The sequence below is a fragment of the Cannabis sativa genome, chromosome 1, assembly GCF_029168945.1.
Source record: "Cannabis sativa cultivar Pink pepper isolate KNU-18-1 chromosome 1, ASM2916894v1, whole genome shotgun sequence".
NCBI classification, from domain to species: Eukaryota; Viridiplantae; Streptophyta; class Magnoliopsida; order Rosales; family Cannabaceae; genus Cannabis; species Cannabis sativa.
In genome coordinates this window covers 48,321,440-48,348,156 of record NC_083601.1, presented here as the reverse complement: position 1 = coordinate 48,348,156, position 26,717 = coordinate 48,321,440, and the positions used below count along the sequence as shown (strand labels likewise).

Sequence of the window (26,717 nt, the reverse complement as noted above, 5' to 3'; positions counted from 1 at the left end):
TTCTCAATTCTCACTTTTCAGATTTTGAATTGAGATCATAGAACATGCACAAGGTGATCAATCTTAAACATGAAATTAAGAACAAACTAAGATAATTTCACACACAAGAATTGAGGAATGGTAATTAAACATTAACTAGGAAAACATTAAACAACAATCATCATCCTCCCTAAATGGGAAATTTAGTTCAGAAATAAATCCATAACCATTCCTATAGCAATATTCAACATAAATAAATTAAAGAGGAATAAAGAAAAGAACTGTTGGAGGATAAATTCTGGATCTTCACTTGAATCTCTATGCTCTTCCTGCCGCTCTCAGCTGTGTTTTAGGGTTCCAAATCGCTCTCTCTGACTTCCAATCGCAGTTTTCTATTTATAATTGAAATTTAGGGTTCGATGGACGAAAATGCCCCTGGTCCGTACGGGATCTCGCCGCGGCCATGCTTCCTCTCGCCGCGGCGAGAATGTGCCAAATTTAGGCACTTTCTGTTTCTCGTAACTCGCCGCGGCGAGCCTCTTCATCGCCGCGGCCAGATATGCAAAAACTCAAAAATTAAGTTTTTCTTCGGCTCAGCACGTCTTTCAATGAATTTCTGCACCCGAGACCTCTTTTACTCCAAAGAACCTGAAAACATAGAAAACAAGCGTAATTCCGTCCCAACACAGCTAAAGATGCACATAAATTGGATCCAAAACATAGGCTAAAAATAGCCTAACAAACTCCCCCAAACTGACTCTTTACTCGTCCCCGAGTAAACTAAGACTAAACTAAGAAAACTGACAATGATAGCTGAACTTTCCAACAATTTAATTGTTACCCCCACCTGCACAACTTCAATCCATCAATAACCAGAATTTCAACTTGCCAACTCTAAGAACTAAGTTGAATGTGCAGTTTACAAGTAAGTAATTCATACAAACATAAAGCATCGCAATTTCCACCGATATCACAACTGTTCTAACTTTCCAACATCCCACTAACACATGATCAATAAGTTTGAATGACATACCTCTCTCCACTAATGTTGACAAATTTCTATCTGGAATCAATAGGTCTTTTTCGGTTAAAATCACATGGCTTAGGTACATGGGTAGGTGAGAAGTCATTTAGGCTATACTATACCATAAGCACAATTAACCAAGCAAGCCTAGACATTTATTTTGCTTTCTTTCCATATATCCCAAAAACAGAAATAAGAGATTGCAATTTTTCTTGTGTGTGTACCTCATAATTTTCTTAACTTTTTTTTTTCTTCAAGAAGACACATTTTTTCTTTTTTTTTTCATAGGCACAACACACAATAGTCTTATTATTTTTTTCAATCCCTCATTCCTACACTTTATATTTTTTTTTCACTTACAGCACTTATTCCCCCCCCAAACTTGCTTCAAGGCTCATGGCATAATAAAATATGTTCAGGGTGAAAAGAGTTTAGAATAACGAATTCAGCTCCGTGAAGTGGTGAAAAATTTTAAAACAGGCTAAGGCTCAACTTTGGGTATACTATGGATAAAACTTTTTTTTTGGTAGGCTTGAAAGGCTCAATCGTTCCAAAGAAAACTTGCCTAAATCACTTTCCAAACAAAAATCATCAAGGATTTCGCTTCAAGAGAGTATGTCAAACAAATTCTATTCCATGTTCAATCAGTCATTCCACAATCCAAATAGAACAAAAGTGATATGTGAGAATAGCCAATGTTTTAAATCTACATGAATCACTTCCTAGCACACATCCAATTTAATTCAAACAGTTGCAAGTCAAGCACACAGTTATGTTTCAATCCATTGCACAAGTGAATCACAACAATTTAATCCATCTTTCAATTTAGCTATCACGCAAGACTAAAAAACTAAAACAAACTAAACTAAAACAAATAAACGCGAAAAAGAATAAATTAAGTTTCCCCCCCCCCCCCAAACTAAAATGCACATTGTCCCCAATGTATGAAAATAAACCAGGGTGAGAGAAACTTACCTGAGCCCCTTAGAAGGGGTTTGGCGGCGGTGGCTGGTCATAAGGGTTGAAACGGGGTGGCATGGGAAAATAGTTTGGATCATCCACACCGATATTCATCCTCGTGACAAGTGTGTTCAATTGAGCCACCTGCTGCTCATCGAAAATACTCCTCTGGGCCATGTAATTTTGCATATGCATGTTCTGCTGAATCAGATAATTCAGCTGATTGTGAGTGTACTGCATGGCAGGGTCAAGAGGCCCGACAAGACGTGGTGGTTCGATGTCCTCACGTCCCTCTTCTTCTCTTGCCGGAGGACCTCCTTGAACTGGCGGTTGACCATGAGGATGAGGAGGTTTGAAGCGAAGAACAGTCGCCAGGTTAATAGGGCGCTGTGGCGGTACCTTTGTATCATATGAGTACTGTGGTACTCCATGTTTCTCACATAGGTCAGTGATTATTCCAGCCAACCCCAGTCCTCCACCGGAAGATCCCTCAACCATAATGTCAAAGGTCGTTCGAACAATATCCCCCACATTCAAATTATACCCTTTCATAATGCCGTAAACCCATTTAAGTCTGTCCATTTGAGCATCAGAAAAATGCTTGTTGGGGAGCATCCTTGCACTAACAAAGTAAAGCCAAGCCTTGGCCACTGGGTTGAGTTCACATCGGTACAATTGGTATGGTTCCCCACTAAGCTCATGGAACCTAAGGCCAGGGTACCCTAGAGTCTCAGCAATATCCACATAATTCGTACTTCTCTCATAAAATTGTCGTTTCAAGGGTTGTTCTTCATAAGTGAAAGTTTGGAGATCATAAAGGGCATGAATAGCGTCTGTGGTAGCAGGCACTCTAACCCCCCTAACTCTAACTTTGCCCTCTTCTCTTTCAGGCCAGTTGGCTAAAAATTCCAAAGCTAGAGTTTGATTACCACGCTCAGTGACATCTACGAACTTAGTCCACTGCCTCTGTAGGATTTGATCCCTAATAGATGCAAAAGCAGGGGGAATGTTGACAGTTTGGCTTAGGTTGACAATGTCTATCCCTCTATCTTCAATGAATGCCCTATCTTTCAACTTCAAAAACCGCTCTTGAGCCTCCATGTTGGTAAACCTAACTCTATCTAGATTAGGGCGTCCCCTAGATGGGTTGGATGATGAAGCTCCCTCTTCATTAACCCTTGACCTCTTTGGACCCATAGCACCCAAAATTTTTTCTAACTCTCAAGATTTTTCAAAATTTTGACAGCACTTCCCCTTAAAAATTGACTTCCCGGGATTTAAATCCCCTTCAATCTAACCCAATTCTATTCACACAATCAATTTCAACAATGTATATAGCAAAAATCCCAAATATCCACCAAATAATTCAAAACTATCCAACAAATTCACAAATTTTTCAATAAAAATTGGAATGGAAGTCTTAGAATCAATACCTCAATGACAATGTTCCTTTACTCATCCTCCATTGTTGACATCTTGAAGCTTTTGAGAAAGAAAAGGATGAATAAGGTTTTTTTATAATTTTGGGTGAGGTTTGAGGGATTTGGGGTTGATTTTGAGTGGGAAATAGTGTTTAATGAGAGAAATAAGGGTTTAGGATGATTATTGATGAAAGTTTATGGTTAGATTTGATGAAAAGGAGTTTTGAATGGGATTAGATGAAGAAAAAATAGTGAGAAGGGGTGTTTTCGGCTGGAGAAGGTAGGGTTTGAATGTGGGGTTTTGATTTGAATTGTTAGGGATTTTGAGTTTAAAAAGGGAAATCTGACCATTCTCGTCGCGGCGACCTGTAGCCTCGCCGCGGCGAGAATCCGTGAAAATATGGCTGTTTCTGTAAGTCCAATCTCGCCGCGGCGGTATGTCCCCTCGCCGCGGCGAGAAATCTCGAAAATAGGCTGCTTTCTGTAAGACAATTCTGGCCGCGGCCAGACATCTCATGGCCGCGGCCACTGACCCAAAAGCCATTTTTTTTTTTTTTTTTTTTCAATAACGAAACAGAATGAACATCAAGAAAAATAACAGTAAACTTAAAAAGAGTTCAACTAAATCAAAAGAACACTTGGGTTGCCTCCCAATTAGCGCTAACTTTATCGTCCTTAGCTAGACGTTGATCGAGATCTTCAAAGTGGCGCCAGAATCATGGCGGACTTGGTTTGATCAAATTGACCTCCCAAGTAGAGCTTTAATCGCTGTCCATTCACTTTGAAAGTATTAGGACTTTCACCTTTTAGTTCCACTGCTCCGTAGGGAAACACTTTGATCACCGTAAATGGCCCTGACCACCTTGATTTTAATTTACCAGGAAACAACTTTAGTCTTGAGTTAAAGAGTAGAACTTGTTGACCAGGTTGAAACTCCTTTCTGACTAGATTTCTGTCATGCCATCTCTTAGTTCTTTCCTTGTAAATCTTGGCGTTTTCATAAGCTTCATTTCGAAATTCTTCCAACTCATCCAACTGTAGTAGTCTTTTACGCCTAGACTTTTAAGTCCATGTTTAGAGTTCTCATTGCCCAATAAGCTTTGTGTTCTAACTCCACCGGTAAATGACATGCCTTTCCAAACACCAACCGATATGGTGACATCCCAATTGGCGTTTTGAACGCTGTTCTATAAGCCCATAATGCGTCATCCAACTTTCTTGACCAATCTTTCCTTGATCTCTGCACCGTTTTCTCCAGAATCATCTTTATTTCCCGGTTAGAAATCTCAGCTTGGCCATTACTTTGCGGATGATAAGGTAGAGCTGTTCTATGACGAACACCATATCTCGAAAGGAGTGCTTCGAATTGTTTGTTGCAAAAGTGACTCCCTTCATCGCTTATGATTGCTCGGGGAGTTCCAAACCGAGTGAATATGTTCTTTTGAAGGAACCGAAGGACTGTTTTACCATCATTAGCTGGTGTGGCTGCAGCTTCCACCCATTTTGACACATAATCCACAAATTTAATAGGATGTATAGATTGCTAAACGATGAAGGAAAAGGACCCATAAAGTCTATCCCCCATACATCAAACAATTCTACTTCCAAGATTCCTGTCAAAGGCATTTCGTTTCTCCTTGAGATGTTTCCTGTACGCTGACAACGATCACATGCCTTTACAAAAGTACTAGCATCTTTGAAAAGCGTTGGCCAAAAGAATCCACTTTGCAACACCTTGGCAGCTGTTCTAGTTCCACTGAAGTGTCCCCCACATGGTAAAGCATGACAGTGATTAAGAATAGAGTACATCTCCTCTTCAGGCACACACCTTCTTATTATCTGATCTGCACAGTGCTTGTAGAGGATTGGCTCTTCCCAATAATAATGTTTCACCTCAGAAAAGAACTTCTTTAGTTGTTGACGAGATAGCTCAGGAGGAGTGACATTAGCAGCTAAGTAGTTAACATAATCAGCATACCATGGTACCATAAGACTTTCCCTCACACTAAAGAGTTGTTCATCGGGAAATTGTTCATTTATTTGTACCTCTTTCGTATTCTGACTTTCTTCCAGTTCTAGTCTTGACAAGTGATCTGCCACCAAGTTCTCAGTACCCTTCTTGTCTTTTATGTCTAGATCAAATTCTTGCAAAAGAAGAACCCATCGAATCAGTCGTGGTTTGGCATCCTTCTTAGTCATCAAGTATTTGATTGCTGAATGATCTGTATACACTATCACTTTATTACCAATTAAGTAGGGTCAAAATTTGTCACATGCAAATACTATGGCCAGCATCTCTTTTTCTGTAGTAGCGTAGTTTAGTTGGGCATCATTCAAGGTTTTGCTTGCATAATAAATGGTTCTGAATACCTTGTCAACCCGTTGTCCCAAGACTGCTCCAATAGCATAATCACTTGCATCGCACATGATTTCAAAAGGTAATTCCCAGTTTGGTGTAGTCACAATCGGTGCTGAGATTAACTTTTCCTTGAGAATTTGGAATGCTTCAAGACAATCTTTCCCAAATTCAAAAGGTACTCCACTAGCAAGAAGATTGGATAGCGGTTTAGCCACTTTGGAAAAATCTTTGATAAATCTTCTATAAAACCCGGCATGACCCAAAAAGCTTCGAACTCCCTTCACTGAAATTGGAGGAGGCAAGTTCTCAATTGTAGATACTTTGGCTCTGTCGACCTCAATACCTTCTTTTGAAATTTTATGTCCCAGCACTATTCCTTCTGTAACCATGAAATGGCACTTTTCCCAGTTCAGCACCAAATTAGAGTCTTCACATCTTGCTAAAACCAACTCCAAGTTACTCAGACATTGGTCAAACGATGAGCCAAACACTGAAAAATCATCCATGAACACCTCGATGCACTTTTCTATTAAATCTGAAAATATAGCCATCATACACCTCTGAAATGTTGCTGGAGCATTGCACAGCCCAAATGGCATTCGTCGAAAAGCAAAAGTACCATATGGACATGTGAATGTTGTTTTCTCTTGATCCTCCGGTGCTATAGCTATTTGGTGATACCCTGAGTATCCATCAAGGAAACAATAGTACTCTTGTCCTGCCAACTTGTCTAACATCTGATCAATGAATGGGAGTGGAAAGTGATCTTTTCTTGTGGCCTTGTTGAGTTTTCGGTAGTCAATGCAAATTCTCCATCCCGTGACAGTTCTGGTTGGGATGAGTTCATTCTTCTCATTCTTTACCACCGTCATCCCTCCTTTCTTTGGAACAACTTGGACTGGGCTCACCCATTTACTGTCTGAAATAGGATACGCTACCCCGGCATCTAACCACTTCAAGACTTCTTTTCTGACAACCTCCTTCATTGGTGGATTTAATCTACGTTGTGCATCAATGGTTGGTTTAACTCCTTCCTCCATTAAGATTCTATGCATTACAGTTGAAGGGCTGATCCCTTTAATATCTGCTAAAGTCCATCCAATGGCTTTTGAATGCTTCCTTAGAACCCGTAATAGCTTATCTGTCTCTACAGAAGATAGGGAAGAAGCCACAATAACAGGAAGTGTCTTATTTTCTCCCAAATATTCATACCTGAGATGCTCTGGTAGGACTTTCAACTCTAGTTGAGGAGGCTTTTCAGTAGATGGGGTAGGCTTTGTTGGTATGACTCCTAACTCTTCATAATATTTTCTATTCAGCGGTCCATAAGAATCGAGCCACTTAGCATATTCATAAGCTTCCTTACCATCTTGTTCCACCACCTCTTCTTGTACCAAAGTCAGATTAAGAGGATCTTCAGCATGTGTCTTTGTCTCCACCAACTGGTCCACCACCTCAATTGCAAAACAGTTGTCACTAGCTGTAGGATAGGTCATTGCTTTGAGCACATTAAATACAACTTCATCTCCTTGTACCCTTAGCTTTAACTCTCCTTTCTGAACATCAATTAGTGCTTTCCCTGTTGCCAAGAAAGGTCTCCCCAGGATGATAGGAACATTACTGTCTTCTTCCATATCCAGAACAATGAAATCAGCTGGGAAGATGAACTTGTCCACCTTTACTAACACATCCTCAATGACTCCTCTAGGGTGAGCTAGCGATCGATCTGCCAATTGAAGAGTTACAGTAGTTGGCTTTGCTTCACCTAGCTGCAATCTTTTGAACACTGACAAGGGCATTAAGTTAATACTGGCTCCCAAATCACATAGTGCATTTATCCCTTCAATTTTACCAATAGTACAAGGAATAGTGAAACTCCCTGGATCTCTGAGTTTTGGAGGGAGTTTCTTCTGTAGAATAGCGCTACACTCTTCAGTTAGAGCCACTGTCTCATAGTCTTCCATCTTCCTCTTCTTTGACAAAATTTCCTTCATAAACTTCACATAACTTGGCATCTGCTCTAGAGCTTCAGCAAAAGGAATGTTAATGTGAAGTCTTTTGAAGACTTCTAGAAACTTGGTGAACTGCTTGTCCAAGCTTGACTTTCTCAGCCTCTGAGGATAGGGTATCTTTACATGATGATCAATACTAATCGGTGGAGACTGTTGAAGTGGAGCTGGGCTATCGCAGCCTTCTCTCGCCGTCGGTGTTGGTGTCGGAATCGGTTGAGCATTTATTTCTACATCTACCTCAACCGGTTGTGGTAACTCGTGCCCATCATACTTCTTACCGCTCCTCGGGGTAATTGCCTTGCGGTTTTCTTTAGGATTAACTTCGGTGGTGCTAGGCAAATTTCCTTGAGGGCGGGTTGCTACCCGAGTTGCTAGCCGGCCCATCCGAGTCCGGGTCTTTAATTGAAGATCTAGTTTCGGCTCATGAATTGGAGCAAGAAATACTGTACGCAAACTAGAACTTCCACCGCAGGCTTGTTCTTTGATTAAACCGTTGGTTCGATTTCTTTGTTGATAGAACCCACTATTTCTTCGGTTGTTATTCGGTTGAACCCATAATTGTTGTTGTTGTTGTTCGTGAAAAATTCCCAATGGCCTTAGCTTCATCCATTGGCAAATCATCCACATCCGCTTGGCACTCCGAAAAGTGATGACTTCCTCCACATAACTCACAAACAATTTGGGCTTGCTTAGCTTGCCCCGCAATGATTTTAGTCAATGCCTCAACCCGAGCCGTTAACTTTGTGATGGCATCGACTTCTAACACACCGGCTACTTTCTTGGATTGACTCCTTTCGGTTGGCCACCGCTGGTTGTTTAGAGCCATCTCCTCCCATAGATCATATGCCTCATTAGCACTCTTTCTCATAAAAGCTCCGCCACTCGCCGCATCTATTAGAGTTCTAGTATTACCAACCAACCCGTTGTAGAAGTTGTGAACCGGCATCCACTTCTCTATACCATGATGGGGACACCTCCGATCGGATCTTTAAACCTCTCCCAAGCCTCATGGAGAGATTCATTATCTTGTTGGCAGAAATTATTGATTTCTCCTCTTAGCTTTGCAGACTTCGCTGGAGGAAAGAACTTTGACAAGAATTTTGTTGCCAGATCATTCCATGTAGCAATAGAATTCGGTGGCAAAGAATTTAACCAACTCTTGGCTCGTTCTCTGAGCGAGAATGGAAACAACCTCAATCTAATGGCATCGTCGCTAACTCCATTAACTTTAAAAGTTTCACAAAGTTCCATGAAGTTAGAGAGATGCAAATTAGGATCTTCAGAAGGGAGACCACCAAACTGAACTGAAGACTGCACCATTTGAAGGATGGCAGGTTTGATCTCGAAGTTGTTTGCATCCACTGCCGGTGGCCTAATACATGACTGCACTCCCGTCAGAGTAGGGAGAATGTAATCTCTCAAGCTACGGCCATTAGCTTGATCTTCCACAGCGCCTCCATTATTACCATTATTACGCCCATTGTTCCCAACATTATTGTTCACATTGGCAGCCATGATTTCTGATGTTTCGGCGATTCTTTGAAACTCTTTCTTGCCTCTTGTTCTTTCGATTCTTCCTGCAAGTTTTCTCAATTTCAGGATCAACTGGTAATATGACTGATTGTCCTTGACGGCGCATGCACTTAGGATTCCTGAAATAAATCAAGAAAATATTGCAAGAAAAAGGTTAGAAAAATCAGCAAGAGAAAATATACCAAAGTAGAAGTTAGTATAATTTTATGTAATATTAATCTTTAACAATTCCCCGGCAACGGCGCCAAAAACTTGTTGCTATATTTTTAAACGCTACGCAAGTATACGCAATCAAGTAGTAAATCTCACACAGGTGAGGTCGATCCCACAGGGAATTGGATTAAGTACCACTAAATTATACTTATGATTCTATTCGGTAAATCGAAAGCAAGTATGATGTAAAAACAGTAAAATATGAAAGAAATTCAGAAAACTTAATAACACAATTTAAAGTTGAGCAAGATGAGGCAATAGGGAGGAGAATCCTGTTGTTGTTTACCCAAATTGTTAATGATTAATTACTATCCTATTCTTGGAATGAATGACAGATTATGAAATAACCTAGCTCCTTTCAGATCTTCTAGATTCTAAATCACATGTTATCTAATTAATTCCTTAATTAAACTAACATGAAATCAGCATTAAGTAATAATCTACTCGTCACATAAGTCATGTAAATACTTTCGTTTCACATAGAACATCGATTATCTTAATTTTAGCATTCTCAATTCTCACTTTTCAGATTTTGAATTGAGATCATAGAACATGCACAAGGTGATCAATCTTAAACATGAAATTAAGAACAAACTAAGATAATTTCACACACAAGAATTGAGGAATGGTAATTAAACATTAACTAGGAAAACATTAAACAACAATCATCATCCTCCCTAAATGGGAAATTTAGTTCAGAAATAAATCCATAACCATTCCTATAGCAATATTCAACATAAATAAATTAAAGAGGAATAAAGAAAAGAACTGTTGGAGGATAAATTCTGGATCTTCACTTGAATCTCTATGCTCTTCCTGCCGCTCTCAGCTGTGTTTTAGGGTTCCAAATCGCTCTCTCTGACTTCCAATCGCAGTTTTCTATTTATAATTGAAATTTAGGGTTCGATGGACGAAAATGCCCCTGGTCCGTACGGGATCTCGCCGCGGCCATGCTTCCTCTCGCCGCGGCGAGAATGTGCCAAATTTAGGCACTTTCTGTTTCTCGTAACTCGCCGCGGCGAGCCTCTTCATCGCCGCGGCCAGATATGCAAAAACTCAAAAATTAAGTTTTTCTTCGGCTCAGCACGTCTTTCAATGAATTTCTGCACCCGAGACCTCTTTTACTCCAAAGAACCTGAAAACATAGAAAACAAGCGTAATTCCGTCCCAACACAGCTAAAGATGCACATAAATTGGATCCAAAACATAGGCTAAAAATAGCCTAACAGTAATGTGGCTGTCTAAAATCTCTCTAAAGCTATTTTTCTTTTTTATCCTTAACTCCCTCAATTTTTTAATATTTTATTAAAGCATAAATTTACAAATTAATATTTTACTATTATTTTAATAAATTTTCTATAAAAATATCTATCTTAAATTAATTATTTTTTAAAAATCTATATAAAGGAAAAGTATCTATATATATATATCTATATAAATGAGAAGTATGAGACGGTAATGTGACGGTCTAAAATCTCTCTAAGGCTATTTTCTTTTTTTTTTCCTTAATTTCCTTAATTTTTTAATATTTTATTAAAGCATAAATTTACAAATTAATATTTTACTATTATTTTAATAAATTTTCTATAAAAATATCTATCTTAAATTAATTATTTTTTAAAAATCTATATAAAAGAGAAGTATGAGACGGTGATGTGGCGGTCTAAAATCTCTCTAAAGTTATTTATTTTCTTCTTAATTCTCTCAATTTTTAATATTTTATTAAAACATAAATCTATATCTATATATCTATATAAATGAGAAGTATGATATGGTGATGTGACGGTCTAAAATCTCTCTAAAGCTATTTTTTTTCTCTTTAATTCTCTTAATTTTTTAATATTTTTATTAAGCATAAATTTACAAATTAATATTTTACTATTATTTTAATAAATTTGCCATAAAAATATCTATCTTAAATTAATTATTTTTTAAAAAACACATAATAATAAATATAAAATAAATTAATAATATTAAATTAAATAATTATTCAATTATTTATATATATGTATTTTTTTGAATAAACTTAGCAACTTTATTAACAAGCAATCGTTAATAACAATAGAATGCACTTCGTTGGAACAATTTTCCAACTTAAGCACACGACCTAGAGAGAAACAAGATTCCTTGGCTAAAACATGAGCCAGCTTGTTTGCAGATCGTTTGACAAAACACAACTCAACATTATTTAAAGATAAGAGAAGAGTACGAACATCATGATCTAATAGACCAAAAGAGGATGACAAAGTAATTTGGATATCAATTTCCAAAATCAATCGTCCCCATAAATGACGGTCAATCCAGCTTAAAGCTTCTTTTTTACCAACAAATTCATCTATTTCAGGTTGCACCTGCTATTTCGGTATAAAAATCCCTGCCATTTTCTTCGCTGCCTCCATTCGTTGATAACTACTCGACACTATGGACACCCGAACGAACCCATAACCAAGAACCAGTAATTAACACCAAAAACCAATAAACCTGAGAGAAACTATAGAACCATGTCAAAAGACAAGACAAATGGAAAAAACCTAATTAGTTTCACATAAAACTAATAATTCTAACCCCATAAAATACTAATTTGAATTAACATTGGTTTCTGGCGTTAGTTACCGGTTCTTAGTTCTGGGTTCGTTTGGTCTATTAGTTCATGATGTTCGTACTCTTCTCTTATCTTTAATGTTGAGTTGTGTTTTGTCAAACGATCTGCAAACAAGCTGGCTCATGTTTTAGTCAGAGATTCTTGTTTCTCTAGTCGTGTGATTCAATTAGAGAATTGTTCCAACGAAGTGCGTTCTACAATTATTAACGATTGTTAGTTAATAAAGTTGCTAAGTTTATTAAAAAAAAGGTAAGAAAAAAGACTAGAAGAAGAAGAGAATATATGAGTTATCAAAACAAAAAATAGGTTTATGGTTATTGTGAATATATATTTGACGAAAGGATAAGTTTGAATATTAAATATATGAGTTATCAAAACAAAAAATAGATAGAATTGATATTTTAAATTTTTATGCGGTTTATCACTTGATAATTTTCTTTTTATTATTTTTTTTAATTAATTCATTAATGAATTTTATATATCTAATAAAAATTAGAAAATTAAAGAGAATAAATAAAAGTAATTGGGATGATTTTAGAGTTAATTTTTTAGAAAAACACTTAGGGTTCGTTTGGAAGTAACTGTGTAATTACTAGGTAGGGTAATTACTAGGGTGGTAATTACACAGTGTAGTAATTACATTATATTTTAAAATGCAAGGTGTGTTTGGATATGAGGTGGTAATTACATATGAATTTCTAATATTTTGTTTGGCAAAATAGTTAGTAATTACATAGGAAAATAGTATTTTTAGTAGCTAAGGTTTAATATGGAAAGTTTTTAGTAATTACAAAGTGTAATTACATTCAATTCTCATGGTCATGGGGGACCATGAGAATTGGAGAGTGTAATTGGAACTCCTCAATTACTTCAAATTACACAGTTACAGTGTAATTACATGGTGAGACAAACATGTCAAATTGTGTAATTACCTCCAATTACACACAAATCCAATTACATTGTGGCTTTCTAAACGCACCCTTAGTAAATGAAATATATTCTAGATAGTTATTTCTAGAACTAGTTATTTTTTTTAATATTTAATTAGGAAAATATCATAGATTTTGAAATTAATTGTTTAATAATTAATTTTGATACAATCTAAGTTAAGTATATTTTTCCTAATATTAAATTAGAATTGATAATTACGTCTTCTTTATACTTAATTATTTATTTCTTGAATTTAATACATTTATTCATAATTATAAATAGATTTTAAATTAAATAAAATGAATCTTTTTCAAGAAAAAATATATAAAATAAATAAAACTATATAAAAATAACTGAATACAATTCTTAATTTAATTTTTTTTTTTGTCAAGAAAAATGTGTTTTGCTATTGATTCTATTGAATGTTCTGGTTTATATCTCTGTTTCTATCTAAAAAAATTGTTGCACTCATTTGGTTTGGTTAATAGATGCCCTGGCCTGGTTATTCTCATCTCAAATAAACCCAATTACTTTTAATTATTGGCTTGCTTTATTATAAATAAAAGTGGTAATTAATGGGTGAATGCTGTCACAAATTTTCCCAAATATGTATATAAAGATTTTTTATTTTTTTATTTGAAAGGCAGAATTGAAAATGAATAATTTTACAAAAAGGAGAATGAATGAATGAAGAAGGTATAATTGAAAAGGAAAAGTGTTATTATTTTGATGTGTCAGAGAATGGTGTGATGTGGAATGATTGCATTTCGAGGAACAATGACTATCCCCTCTCTGATCACATATCCCTTCCCTTCTTCCCCCTCTCCTTCTTCCACCTTGTCTTTATTTATGATCTGCAATAATACATATATTTATAATTACGTCTTATATAATACATAAACTCAAAGATAGGATAGTAGTAGTTTGAGAGTGAGTGTGTTACCATAACATTGTTGCCTATCCTTGCATTCTTATCTACAATTGCTTTCCTTATTTGACATTGATTGCCTATGCCTATTGGAATAGTTGCTTCTTCTTCTTCTTCTTCTTCTTCTTCTTCTTGTTGGTCCTGTATGTAATTTTCACTAATCAATCATATGAATATAAAAGATACAAAGTGAATGAGAATTGAGGCAAATTAAGAGAGACTCCCTTCCCTCACCGGATACACATCAGAGCCAATAATGACAGAATCCTCAATGACAACACCATCTCCAATTCTGGTCATCATCCCAATCACCGAACCTTTGATACTACTGCATCTCTATTCTTGATTCGAATCAATCAATCAATCAATCAATTAGCCATAGGAATAGAGTTAATTGGAGTGTATATATATGCTATATAGGAAAACAAGAGTAGTTGCTTTGCTTACACCAATGATGCAGCCATCCCCAACAAGGCTGTTTGTAATAACAGCTTCACTTATAAGAGTTGGGGGCAGGCAATGAGGCATTGTATACACTGGAACTCCTCTGTCACAGAAACTACCCAACCCACTTAGTTAGTATCAAATTATCAATTACAATACAAAACAATGATAATAACAAACTCAATACAATAGTAGTAGTCATAAGTACTCACTTGTATCCCATCTTCTCCTCCTCTATGCTCTCTATGTTTGCCTTGTAGAATTCTCCAATGCTCCTCATCTCCTCCCACCGTCCATCAAACGGATACCCTTGAACCTTGATCCCATTTGCTGCTACTGCTCCTGCAATGACTTCCCTTGCCAAGTCCTTTGCCTCTGGAAACTGCTCTTCTAGAAGCTTTTTCATTGCCTCTTTCTTCATCACATAGATTCCCATGCTTCGCAATTCACCACAACTACTAAAATTACCATTCAATTTTCTATTCACCTACTTCAAAGTCAATTTTTCATTTTTCATCGGTCAATAAAAAGAAAAAAAAAAAGAAGATAGAGTAATATGGATTGGACTTTGGAGGGAGACTTACTGATGATGGTGAAGATGAAGAAGCAAAAGGGAGAATAATGGGCGATGAGTTGAATCGAATAGATTGAACTTGGTGTTGAAAATCCAATTGGAGAATGCCAAATGGTGGTGGGTGGTGGTGGTGAGGAGTGGAAATGGAATTAGTTGATGCTGCAATAGTAATGTCAGCCTTAGAGTTGCGGTGGAAGTGGAGGAGGTGTTGGTAGTCCATTCGGTAGAGATGGTGGCCTGGAAGCACCAGAAACTCGGTGAGTGGATGATAATACTCTTCTAGTATCCAAAGGCATTTTCTAACAGCATCAGCACTTCCTTCAAACCATGATCCATTGTGATGATGGTGGTGAGAGCTCTGATGTGCTGCAATTACTTGGACAATCCCTTCGCATCCTACTACTCCCGAATAAGCCTTCGAAAGGTGTGAGTTCAGAGAAGTAGAGTTGAATTGTGTCAGAGCAAATATCTTCTTTATGTTGCTGTTTATACAGTTGCTCACTACTGCGTCGATGAGCCTATAATTTGCTGCCATTGGCAGGGCGCCCTCTGATCTTCTCATCGTCAATGGATACAGACGTGATTGTGATTGTGATTCTGATCCATCCCCAAATATGATGGCTGCAACGCTCTGAGTTTGACTCTGACTCTGATACACATACACACGCACATATATAGTATTAGTAATGTAATGCTTAACTATATCTATTCATTATATCAGAGGAGAAAAGAGAAAAGTTAAGACCTGATCAGAAGAAGCTGAAAGAAGTGGCCAAATGGGATATGATGAATTGGATACCAACACGCTTGATGGAAGCTTTAGCGGACTTCTTCTGCGACTACCATTTCGTTTGAATGTTAGAGAAGGAGACGAAGACCTGGGATTGAGAACACAGAGCTGCGGTAACACCATGTCCTCAATGCACTTTCTTTTAAATACAAGTCTTTTCCGATGCTCCTCTACAATTATGACTTCTCTATTGTACATATATATATATATATACACTTAAATTTGGTATATATTTAGTATAAAAAAGAGAGAGACAGAATAATCTGTTTTCTTCATGGCGATGGCCACTGCAAAGCTTAGAAATATTGTATTGGTACTGCATTGCATATTTGCATGCATATGTTATGTATTAACATTAACTATGTGTTTTGATAAAGTTGGTGTCTTTGGTAGGGTATGTATGTACCACGTTGTTGTATATGATTCTAAGCTTCTTATTAGTCCCTTCCCTGCTTTTTTGTTATTCTTTCTTAAAAAAAGTGAGAGTACATAGTTAACAACACTCAAACTTGTCCGAGGGTGATCATTATTATTAGAATGGGACTACAAAATCAGGCTTTGTCGACCATTTTGGAATGGAGTCGTTCACAAGTTACCCAAATTCTTTACTCTCAAAAACCTTAAATCTTCACACACACACACACTCACACCCACACCCACACCCACACCCATTTGTTTTATAAAATTAAACTTCATCAATTCACATCACATGTTCTGTTCCTACAACTCCTATATTCATTAACCACTAAACTAAACACAAACACCAAAATTGATCATATATCATGGGGAACAAATCAGCGCCAATTCCAAAATTACCAAAATTGATCACTTGATTTGAAGAAAATTAAAGCTCACTCTGTAAAGTTGGCTTTACAACTTTAAGAGAGCAAAAGTGACCAATGAAATAAAGGGAAAGGATACCATACCAGTAGCCAGTTAATAGCCGTGATTTGACCATTTCCAGTTCCACCAAAATTACTATATTATCAGATTTGCTCTATTGACAAAAAAAATAAAAAAGTGAAAGCACAAACAAATCTAAAGGATTCTCTACTCACAAATCAGAATCTAATTCTCATGAGGAATTATGAGTAATCTCTTGGAGGAAGTTTTTGTTTTAAATTTGCAGAGAACCTTTTTTACTGTAGAGTAGGGGCTTATATTCTTTTTGTTTATGTAGATATAATATTAAGGAATAATGAGCTCAAAAGGCATTGAGAATTATTATTAAATGGCAAACAAGGCTGGTCCACAGAAATATGAAAAGAAAGGGATGGATGATCATTGATATATGATACGAGGAGTAGACTAGGAGGAGTCTATGAGACGTTCCATCACAAGTTTGACAACAGCCGGAGCATCAACTGTCACGGCCACCTTCACTGTTGGCTTATCCGACCAATCTGTTACTTCACCAAACCTTTTCTGTTTGTTATACAATACAGTGAGCCCTCTTGTGATGCCATTGGTCTGGACTCTCACAACACCCTCCGTGTAAGTGACCAGATCAGGGTATACGGCTGCAAGAAGGGCTGTCGGGTCGTGAAGGTAAACACCTAAACCAACAACATTCAAAGCTTAGTTTAGTGACTTTAAAGTCTTAGGCCATTTGTTAGTCTAGTAAACAACACCACACTCCACACGACACACCTCCTGTGTTATAGGCATCCTGATGATACGAGAAGTAGACATCTAAAATTTTACACAAGTACTCAGCAAACTTCCCATTTGAACTTGCCAACACATCTCGATCCGCATCTAGGTACAATTTGACAGAAGAAACAGAATCAAATCAAATAACAGAAACAATTATCAACAACATTCAAGTAGTAGTAAAACCTGTGAGAACGACTTGGTGAGTAACATTTATCCCTACAACCAACACATCTGCTCCGCTGGTGAATACGATATCTGCAGCATCTGGATCCCCAAATATCTGCTCGTACTCATCCAACAAAAGGGTGTCATTATATGATTATAATACTTTTTCTCTTTCTCTTACTCTCACAAGTCACAATTTGAATACAACTACTATTAATGCTGCTTACGTTGGCTTCTGCAGCTGGATTTACATTCCCATTCACTGCAAAGGCACCACCCAGAACAACAATCCGGCCAACATTTTGGGCAAAAGCCGGATCCAGTTGAATCGCCTGCAAATGATGTGGGGTAATATTGTGTCTGATTCATAATATAAATAAAGAAAGAAGGTTGAGAATGTGTTATGTTACTACCAATGCAATATTAGTAAGTGGACCCAAGGCTACGACAGTGAGTTTTCCAGGGTGAAGATTTGCTTGCTGGACCAAAAATGCAGCAGCGGACTGTTGGATAGGCTTTCCCTTAGGCGGAGGGAAATTTTGGTTGCCAAGTCCATCGGCGCCGTGAACAAAATCAGCAATCCGGAGCTTTGTACCTTTCTTATTTTATTTTATTTATTATTGAACATGATAGAGATACATACAGTCAGCCATACAGATACAGATAGGAGCATAGTAACTGAATTAAAATACAGGTGAGTAAGAACAAAACATAAGGACGAGGATGAGACATTGAGAATGAAATTGAAAATAGGTTACCGTGATTGTGACATGAGATCCTTCAGCTACAGGGATATCACTTCTTCCACCAATCTCCAACTAAAGTAATTGAGTAAAGTGATATTAGAATGGATGGAATAGATTATAGAAATGCAAAACATGAATTAAACTAAAAAAATAAAAATAAAAGCAAATTAGGATTACCAAATGTAAGGCGTTTCGGGTGGCGAGAGTGGTATAAACGTTGCCGTAGATAGTGGTAAGTCCAACCACTTCAACTTCGGGACACTTGAGGGCCACGAATATTGCCATGGCATCATCTGCATAATCAAGCAATCAATCAACGTATTATCAATAATTTCATTTCATTAACAAACAAAACAACAAAGTAGCAGCTTACCGATACCAGGGTCTGTGTCGATGATCATCTTCATCTTCATCGCCTTAAATTCAGATTCAGATTCAGATTCACCCATCCCAAGTTCCCAAACCCAACTACTACTTTTTCTACCTCACTTTTTGGGACACAATTCACCTTTTTTGTTAATCACCTTTCTTCTTTTCTTCTTTCTTTTTTAGCTTGACTTCCTTGTTTTTATGGTGCTATTCGGTAACCACTTTTGATTTTTTTATTTTAAAAATAAAAAATAAAATTATCTTCTCTAAAATTTATTTTTTTTTTATTTTTTTTTTATTTTATTTAAGTCGGATTTATGTTCAGTATCGAATTCGAGTTCAGATCAAGGGCCAAGGGGATTTGAGTTCGGATCTTGTAGAAGTCCATAATATTTTTTATAGAACATATTTTTAAAAAATATTTTTACTTTTTTAATTTTAAAAACAGAAAACTAATTAAAAAAATATTACTAAACGCCACCTATATAAATAAATAATCCTCTGTACATATTTCACCTAATATTTTTTAAAGGGATATTTGTTGTTAAGTGTTAATTAAGCTCGTATTAGGTGGGAGCTCAAAAACACGTGACGATATATTTTTTCAGCTTATTTGATACGTGCTCTGATAAAATTGTCCTATTCATTTTTTTAAAAAATAAGTCAGTTAATGTCAATGATAATTTGAGTGTTTTGTAAAAATAGTTCAAAATTTTATTTAGTAAAATAATTTTATAGAAAAATTTATTAGTAAGTAACCTTGTATGGTCACATAAATGACCATAAATTATACTGTGCAATCATAAATAACTATTATAGTCACAAAATAATTATAGATTTACATTGTACAACCATCATAATCACATGTAGAATAAATTAAATGAAATTATTTTGTAAATTTTAGTATTTCACAATGCTAGTTTGACAAATTTCAATGATATTGCTGAATGAGCATATTCAATAATAATGGACTAATTAGAGATTTTATTACAATGAAAGAAAATCAAAATATACTACAATTCTATTGTAAAATAATACAAAGATTAAAATAAGAGATTAATTATATATATATTACAACACACATGTATACACTATATATATTCCATATATATAAAAGTAGAATATGTATGGAAACACTCACTCTCAACCTTGAGCATAGATTAGTGGAGATTACCATGACTTGAACAAATTATTACACATTTGTCCAAAATCTTATTTCATCATACCTCTAAGCACTGTAAAATTATCAAGTCTTAGGATTTTCTAGCAAATTATTTTTTTTTTATTATAGAAACACTAGTTTTGGGAACTCTTTAGTAAATAGTTTTGGGAATTATCAAGTCTTAGGATTTCCTAACAAAGTGTTTTTTTTATAGAAAACTTCTCATCCCAAATGAGCACTAAAGATTTTTTTATATAGTATTTATATGATCACATTTAAAATTCAAACACACCACCTCATAATATTGTTGATTGTGGTCTCGTTATTGTTTAATTTTATCATTTTTAAGATTACTAAACTTAAAAGTATATTGTTATAAATATAAAAATTTAATAGTAGTATAATTTAATTAGTTTTTGGCTTTTTTTATAAAACAAAGGTAAAAGGGAAAGAAAATATATTTAAAATAAATTATTTAGTATAAATTAATTAGGGATTTAAATTTTGATAAGGAGTGTTTTTATTAAGTATGAAAAATGAAATTTCTCAAAAAAAAAAGGAGATTTTCTGACTATTTTAAACCGCCGATAAAGTATTATATTATGATTTTTTTTTTAAATAAAATGTACTTTTCAGTGTATTTTAATATTACTATTTAAAAGATGTTTGGTGAGTAAATTAATTATTATTTTAATTTCAAAAACAACTTCTTAAGAAAAAAACTTTTAAATTAAAAAAATAATTTTTTATTTTTTATTCAAACAAATAATTTTTTTAATTTTAAAAACTAGAAAATGGTACATAAAAATAAAGCTAAATGAAGCCGTTATATGATTAGTTTTAATTTTGAGCAAGTTATGTTCAATTAATTTTATTAATAAAATTCTATATATATAATATATAAACTTTATTAATGAAATTTACCTATTCTCCTTAAAAGAACTTTAAGCATTATATTCAGATTTAAACACCCTAAAGTGTGAAATTGTATACAATTTTATTGTTGTTTGTTTAGTTTTAGTGAAACATAGTGAAGGATGTGATTTTATTAGAAGGATAGTTGATCAACCACATCATTTTAAAAGAAAAGAATACTTTGTGTGGTTAGATAGGGCAAGTTGCAAGACTTTGATGTTTGTTGAGATTTGAGAAAATTCTATAATAAACTTGAACATAAAATTACAGATTAAAATTATATACTTATAATTATCACATGACTTTTTTCTTTTATAATCAAAATTACATATACTTAACTTTTTTTTTCTTCTAATTATTAAAAAAATAAAAATAAAAAAAGCAAGACTAACACTAACTAACAACTAACAGTGTTGTGTAGTATTGTAGTAGAGTGATTTGTCTTTTTCTTTTTTGTAATAGTAATAAATAATAAATAGTATAAATAGCGTAGAGAATGGAGATGGATCCAAATCCTGTTGAACGGGAGAAGTCTGTCGTGTCCTCTCCAACTCGACTCGGCTCAACTCAACTCGACCCAACTCAACTCATTAGAGTCTACTCTACATCTACACCAAAAGCAAAGTAAAGAAAAGAAAGAGAAGAGAAAAGAAAAGAAGAGAGTCCGACTGTCCGAGTCAGAGTCACTGAGAAGAAGAAGAAGAAGAAGAAGAAGATATACGAGAGAGAGAGAGAGAGAGAAAGGAAGATACTCACTCAAACCCTAGAACCACAATCAATGGCCCAAGACGAGGAACAGTCTTCCGATCTCTCCAGAAATGTTTCCTTTAGCAGACTCAACGCCCAGGCTCCCGAGTTCGTCCCTTCTCCCCGCTCCGATCTCCACCCGATCCCTCCTCCTCCGCCTCCGCCTCCCCCTGCTCTCCATCTCTATCACTCTCACGCTCCCTTCCACGTTCCAATTCGTCCTCATCCCCATCCCCATCCCCATCCGATTCCGATTCGAACTCACCATCCTCATCACTTGCCTATTCACTATCAGCAGCCGCAGCATCAGCATCACTACTACTCCGACCAAGACCTTCCCATTCCACAGCCTCCTCCTAAGCCATCTTCTGATCACTCTGCCTCCTCCTCCTCCAAGAATAAGCAGCCGCAACAGCAGCTTTCCGATGAGGCTACTCTCAAGCTTTTGAATCAGGTTTGCCATTCATAAATATAAAAAACCTTCTTCCTACTAAAATGTTGATTTGGAGATCATCAAATGTAATTTTTTGCATTTTGTTTACTGTCTTCAGGCAATCATGATTAAAGTAAGATATCTTACTAAACGGAATTCTGTCTCTTTAATGTACCATATTTAGATTTGATGGAAGAAACATGACTTAATTAAAATCATTGTTTTCACATATGTGATATTGCACTTGCCTTAATTACTTTTGTGTTTCTCTTTATACTAAATGTATAACATGCTCACTCACAATTTTCCACTATAATTAGATGTAGCCACTATCAGATTCATTCACACTATGTTCGACAAGCATTTAGGATGTCTGGATTGTTGGACATAGCTTGATGCTTCATAAAGGGGGTGGCAGGACAAATTGCATATTCTTTTTTCTATTTTCCTCTGTAGGATTGTATTGAATGTGTACCAACATAGCAATTGAGTGTGCTAAAAGAGTTTGGGGGATTTTTGGATTTTCTTTTTGTTATGCTTTTCTTAAGGAGGACAACTTATAGTTGCTTCTGCCGTGCTCCTTCTGATATTGCATTGTTTGGTTGAAGTGATCTATATTATAATAACTTTATCCAATTCTAGACAAGATTGTTCGATACATGCATTTTCTTAGCAGTGTCCTCCTCCACTCTATCCAATTATAGACAAGATTGTTCAATACATGCATTTTCTTAGCAGTGTCCTCCTCCACTCTATCCAATTATAGACAAGATTATAGTAGTCTATGGCCTTAGAATGTTTTCCTTCTCCTCCATAATGATTACTTTTTTCTTTTCATTTACATGAGACACACCATGAATGAACTTTGCTTTTGATGATTTACATGAACATATGAGTTACAGACTCCACTTCTGTAAACATGATTTCGTTGTGAATTTTACGTTCACCCTCTAGCATGAAACATATTACATTAAGCAGCTGCAAATTTCCTTAATTTTCTTTGTAATGCTTTTAACGGACCAAAATTTCAGGTGGAGTACTATTTCAGCGACTTGAATTTGGCAACTACTGATCATCTAATGAGGTTCATCAACAAAGATCCTGAAGGATTTGGTAAATTTCCGTCATTCTCTCACCACTCTCTCTCTCTTTCTCTCTCATGCGCTCACACACAAGCACTAGTTTTGAGTATACAGAATATTTAACCTTTGTTTTGAGGGCCCAGTGCATTTAATTGCTATGATTGTTTGGCATAATTGTACAGCATACTCTCTCTCGCACCACTCTTGTTTGGCATCTTAACGTACATCATACTTGTACAGCATACTCTAAATATCTTGTTTTACAAGATTGTTTAATATCTATTGCATATTGCATTATTTCGAAGACACTAAGATTGTTTAATATCTATTGTTTTACAAGAAAGTTGCAGTTGACTTTCTATCATATCTAATTTGTCCAATATTCATTCCTATATATTGTTTTATGATTTTGTAGTGCCAATATCTGTTGTTGCATCTTTTAAGAAAATTAAGGCGCTCATCAATACTCATGCCCAGCTAGCAACTATTCTGCGCAACTCGTCAAAGCTCGTGAGTTAATTTATGCGCCTTTTACACTATCTACTTATATTGTTCTTCAAACAAATACTATACTTCTTCTGGTTTCTTTTGCCAATGTTTATTCTATATTTTCCTCTGTAATGTTAATCCTAAGTCCTTCTAAATGCATTGATCTGCAGGTGGTTAGTGAAGATGGAAAGAAAGTTAGACGCATCCATCCACTGACTGAGTTGGATATGGAAGAGTTGCAAGTAGGTTCTTGTTTATTAGTTAGCTACTTCTTTTTTGGCATAATTGCTTGATTGGTTTGCAATTGCATGGTAATTTCTTTTACGTTGTTGCAATACATTTTATTTTGCTAGCTCATGTTACCTATTTGGCTTTTGATAATATCATGTAAGGTAATGCTTGAGTTTTCTTTTTATCACATCAAATAATCATCTAAAATGCATTCTGTTGTTTAGTCTCGCATTATAGTTGCTGAGAACTTGCCTGAGGATCATTGCCATCAAAACCTCATGAAGGTTTTCTCTTCTGTTGGGAGGTAATTTTATTACTTTTTTTCTGAAAAAACTTGTAATTTTAAAGCTTTTCATTTCTTCAAAGAATATGATAGTAGCAACCTAGATATGGAGATAATGCTGAGCTCTTTGGCAGTGTAAAGACAATCCGGACTTGCCAGCCACAGACTTCCAATGGAGGAGGATCTTCTGCAGCATCAAGATCAGCAAAATCTGACAACATGCTCTTCAGTAACAAGGTATGCATATAAGCATTTATACCTTTGGTTAAGTTATGTGGTTTGTTAAATTGTTTTTCAAAGTTCTTACAGCTTTGTGTAAGCGATAATTTTCATATTCCTTGTAAATCACATATGAAAAATGAAAATAGAAGAGCTCAACCTTAATCTATTTTATCTCAATAGGCATGGAAAATTCTTGAATCACCTTCTAGTGTTTCATTTCTTTAGGAACCTTTTTATCTGATATTGTTATTGAGCAAGAATGATATTGATAGCCCAGGAATGCTATAATTCTTCTCACTATGTACTCTTTAGGTTGAGAAGTGGATGGAGGTGCTTAGAAATGCCTTGGCATATATTTCAAATCTATGATTATGGTTCTTGCATGAGTGTTCTGTTTGTGCTCTCTTTTATTGACATGTCCTGCAAAACTGTTTCTGTTGACTGCCATTCTTTGGGCTATCAGATTGACAGTGGATATTTACGAGCAGTTTTATTAGAAGCTTGCTTGTCAGTTTCAGGCTATTAATAAAAATTATTTCACTGGTTCCACTAAAGCATGATATCTTGGTGCGGGCCTGCCTGCCAAGATTTGAAAAGCTTTTGCATGTTTTATTCTTGTTCTATTGTCATCATACATTTAGTGACGGACATCCTTCACATCATTAGTAGTTGTCAACACTTACCTTAAGTAGTTGGAAAGATTGTAGAATGGAGTAGTAGTTAAAATTTTTGACTGTGGATGAAGGCATGCTTATAGGCTGTATCGATAATGTTTTATATATGCCAAAGTATATCCTGTATAGGTAGATGCTGTACATGGTTCTAACCTTCGTCTCTTATGTTTTTCAGTTGCACGCGTTTGTTGAATATGAGTCAGTTGAGCTAGCTGAGAAAGCTGTAAGTATTTATTTTAACTAGTATATTACAACATTTGCCTTCCTTCCTCTTCTGCTAGAGAAATAATGGGGTTCACATTATGCAGGTTTCAGAGTTAAATGATGAAAGGAACTGGAGGAGTGGTCTAAGGGTCCGCTTAATGTTTAAGCGCATGGTATGTGAAAATGAAAATATTTTGATTGTCTTTGAAGTTGAATGCAATATAAGCAAACTATTCTGGTGGCTTTATTTCTTTGAACCATTGACAGTCAAAACCTTCTCAGGTCCGAGGAAGAAGGGGCCAGGAAGGAGACGTGCAATGTGAGGAAGAGGATGCTTGTGCAGCTGAGCAACCAGTGAATGGAAAGGTAGTAGAAGATGCTCCTCAGCAGTCCGATGGCTATTCACACGATCACGTAGTAAGTGCTGGTGCTAGGAGGCTTATTGTATGCATGATAGAATGTGGGAATTGTTTGTCCTGGTGTAATATTTTTCCTTAAATTTCTTGGCAAATGTTTATTGTTAGTGGTTCTGTGCAAAAACTAAAAATGGAGTCTCAGGGATGCCATTGTGGCCTTTTAATTATTAAGATTAATGTGTTCGAATAATGGCAGGGGGAAGAGCAGCATGGGAACGAGAAGGAAGGTGGGCAGAAAAAAGGGCGCAGTCGGGGACGAGGCAAGGGGCGTGGAAGAGGACAATACCACCACAACAATCGTGGAAATAACATGGCAGGGACTTCGCCATCAAATAATTTAGTTGGTATGGAGGCAGGTGTAACCAAGCAGCCCCCACCTCCTGGTCCGCGTATGCCGGATGGCACTAGAGGATTTGCGATGGGACGGGGAAAGCCAGTCGCTGTTAATATTGCATAAAGACTGGGGATTATTAGTCATTAGATAGAGAGAGGTGGTTGTGTGTGTTTGACCGCTCTGTTATGTATGGCTATGGTCGGTGAGATTAGGGTGGTGGTGGTGGTGGTGGTGTACAAGGACTAGTCTGCGCTTGGCTTTCGATCCTTGCTACTTAGTTGGAGCAGGGTTGAATGTGTCGGTTCGAGCGTACTCTATTCTCTCAATTCAGGCGAAGGTGAGGCCAAAGAAATGTGGTTTTGGCTGCCGACTTTCTCTCTCTATTTATTTATATTGCTGCCATTTATGTAGAAAAAAAGGAAAAGAAAAAGAAAAAGGAAACAAAGGAAACAATTGAGAGTGCCCAATAGTAATAATAATAATACCTATATAGATTGAGAAAAAAAAAACAAAAAAATAGAGTGAAGAAATGACATTGAAAAACAAAATATGGATACTTTTATATCATTGCCGACTTGGCTCTGCACACCCTTCTTTCTCATTATTCCTGCTCAACCCACCACCACACATCCACCTGTGCACTTCTCTATTAGACAATATTAATCTTTACTTGTTATGTACTGTGTTTTTTTCATCACAAAAACACACCAAATTTTGTCAATAATTCTTTTTAATAACATTCTATATAGAATCCTTACTGCTTTTCTTTATTAATTTAATACTTCTCCACAAGTATATTTAAGTGTACATTATTAACATA

The 26,717-nt window shown here is 36.0% G+C and overlaps 3 protein-coding genes and 1 non-coding gene across 6 annotated transcripts; 2 read left to right on the top strand and 2 right to left on the bottom strand.

Annotated features, from left to right (window-relative positions):
• Nucleotides 1-8,711: 8,711 nt before the first annotated feature.
• LOC115715446 (small nucleolar RNA R71) lies at nt 8,712-8,817 on the top strand. Its single transcript, XR_004011317.2, has one exon. It is a non-coding gene; the product is annotated as a small nucleolar RNA R71 (small nucleolar RNA).
• A 4,800-nt stretch (nt 8,818-13,617) lies between these two features.
• On the bottom strand, nt 13,618-16,669 carry LOC115708070 (inactive glucose-1-phosphate adenylyltransferase small subunit 2, chloroplastic). 2 transcript variants are annotated; one of them, XM_030636247.2, is made up of 7 exons: nt 15,725-16,669; nt 14,990-15,628; nt 14,618-14,892; nt 14,409-14,520; nt 14,196-14,297; nt 13,977-14,102; nt 13,618-13,887 (listed from the first exon to the last, which is right to left on the bottom strand). In XM_030636247.2, exons 1-7 carry the CDS (start codon nt 15,965-15,967, stop codon nt 13,768-13,770), a joined length of 1,617 nt encoding a protein of 538 aa, XP_030492107.2. In that variant the 5' UTR covers nt 15,968-16,669; the 3' UTR covers nt 13,618-13,767. The 2 variants fall into 2 exon arrangements, with proteins under 2 accessions (XP_030492107.2, XP_060974784.1); XM_061118801.1 differs by lacking the exons at nt 13,618-13,887; nt 13,977-14,102 and having other exon boundaries at nt 14,195-14,302.
• A 135-nt stretch (nt 16,670-16,804) lies between these two features.
• Nucleotides 16,805-19,005, bottom strand: LOC115708071 (probable uridine nucleosidase 2). Its single transcript, XM_030636248.2, has 8 exons — nt 18,710-19,005; nt 18,514-18,629; nt 18,349-18,408; nt 18,004-18,189; nt 17,818-17,922; nt 17,609-17,705; nt 17,420-17,527; nt 16,805-17,325 (listed from the first exon to the last, which is right to left on the bottom strand). Exons 1-8 carry the CDS (start codon nt 18,783-18,785, stop codon nt 17,078-17,080), a joined length of 996 nt encoding a protein of 331 aa, XP_030492108.1. The 5' UTR covers nt 18,786-19,005; the 3' UTR covers nt 16,805-17,077.
• Nucleotides 19,006-21,284: 2,279 nt separating this feature from the next.
• LOC115708069 (la-related protein 6B) lies at nt 21,285-26,671 on the top strand. 2 transcript variants are annotated; one of them, XM_030636245.2, is made up of 10 exons: nt 21,285-21,983; nt 22,994-23,075; nt 23,460-23,554; nt 23,704-23,775; nt 23,989-24,068; nt 24,182-24,284; nt 25,119-25,166; nt 25,252-25,320; nt 25,415-25,564; nt 25,760-26,671. In XM_030636245.2, the coding sequence occupies exons 1-10, from the start codon at nt 21,561-21,563 to the stop codon at nt 26,018-26,020; spliced, it is 1,383 nt and encodes a 460-aa protein (XP_030492105.2). In that variant the 5' UTR covers nt 21,285-21,560; the 3' UTR covers nt 26,021-26,671. The 2 variants fall into 2 exon arrangements, with proteins under 2 accessions (XP_030492105.2, XP_030492106.2); XM_030636246.2 differs by having other exon boundaries at nt 21,286-21,983; nt 25,430-25,564.
• Nucleotides 26,672-26,717: the final 46 nt, after the last annotated feature.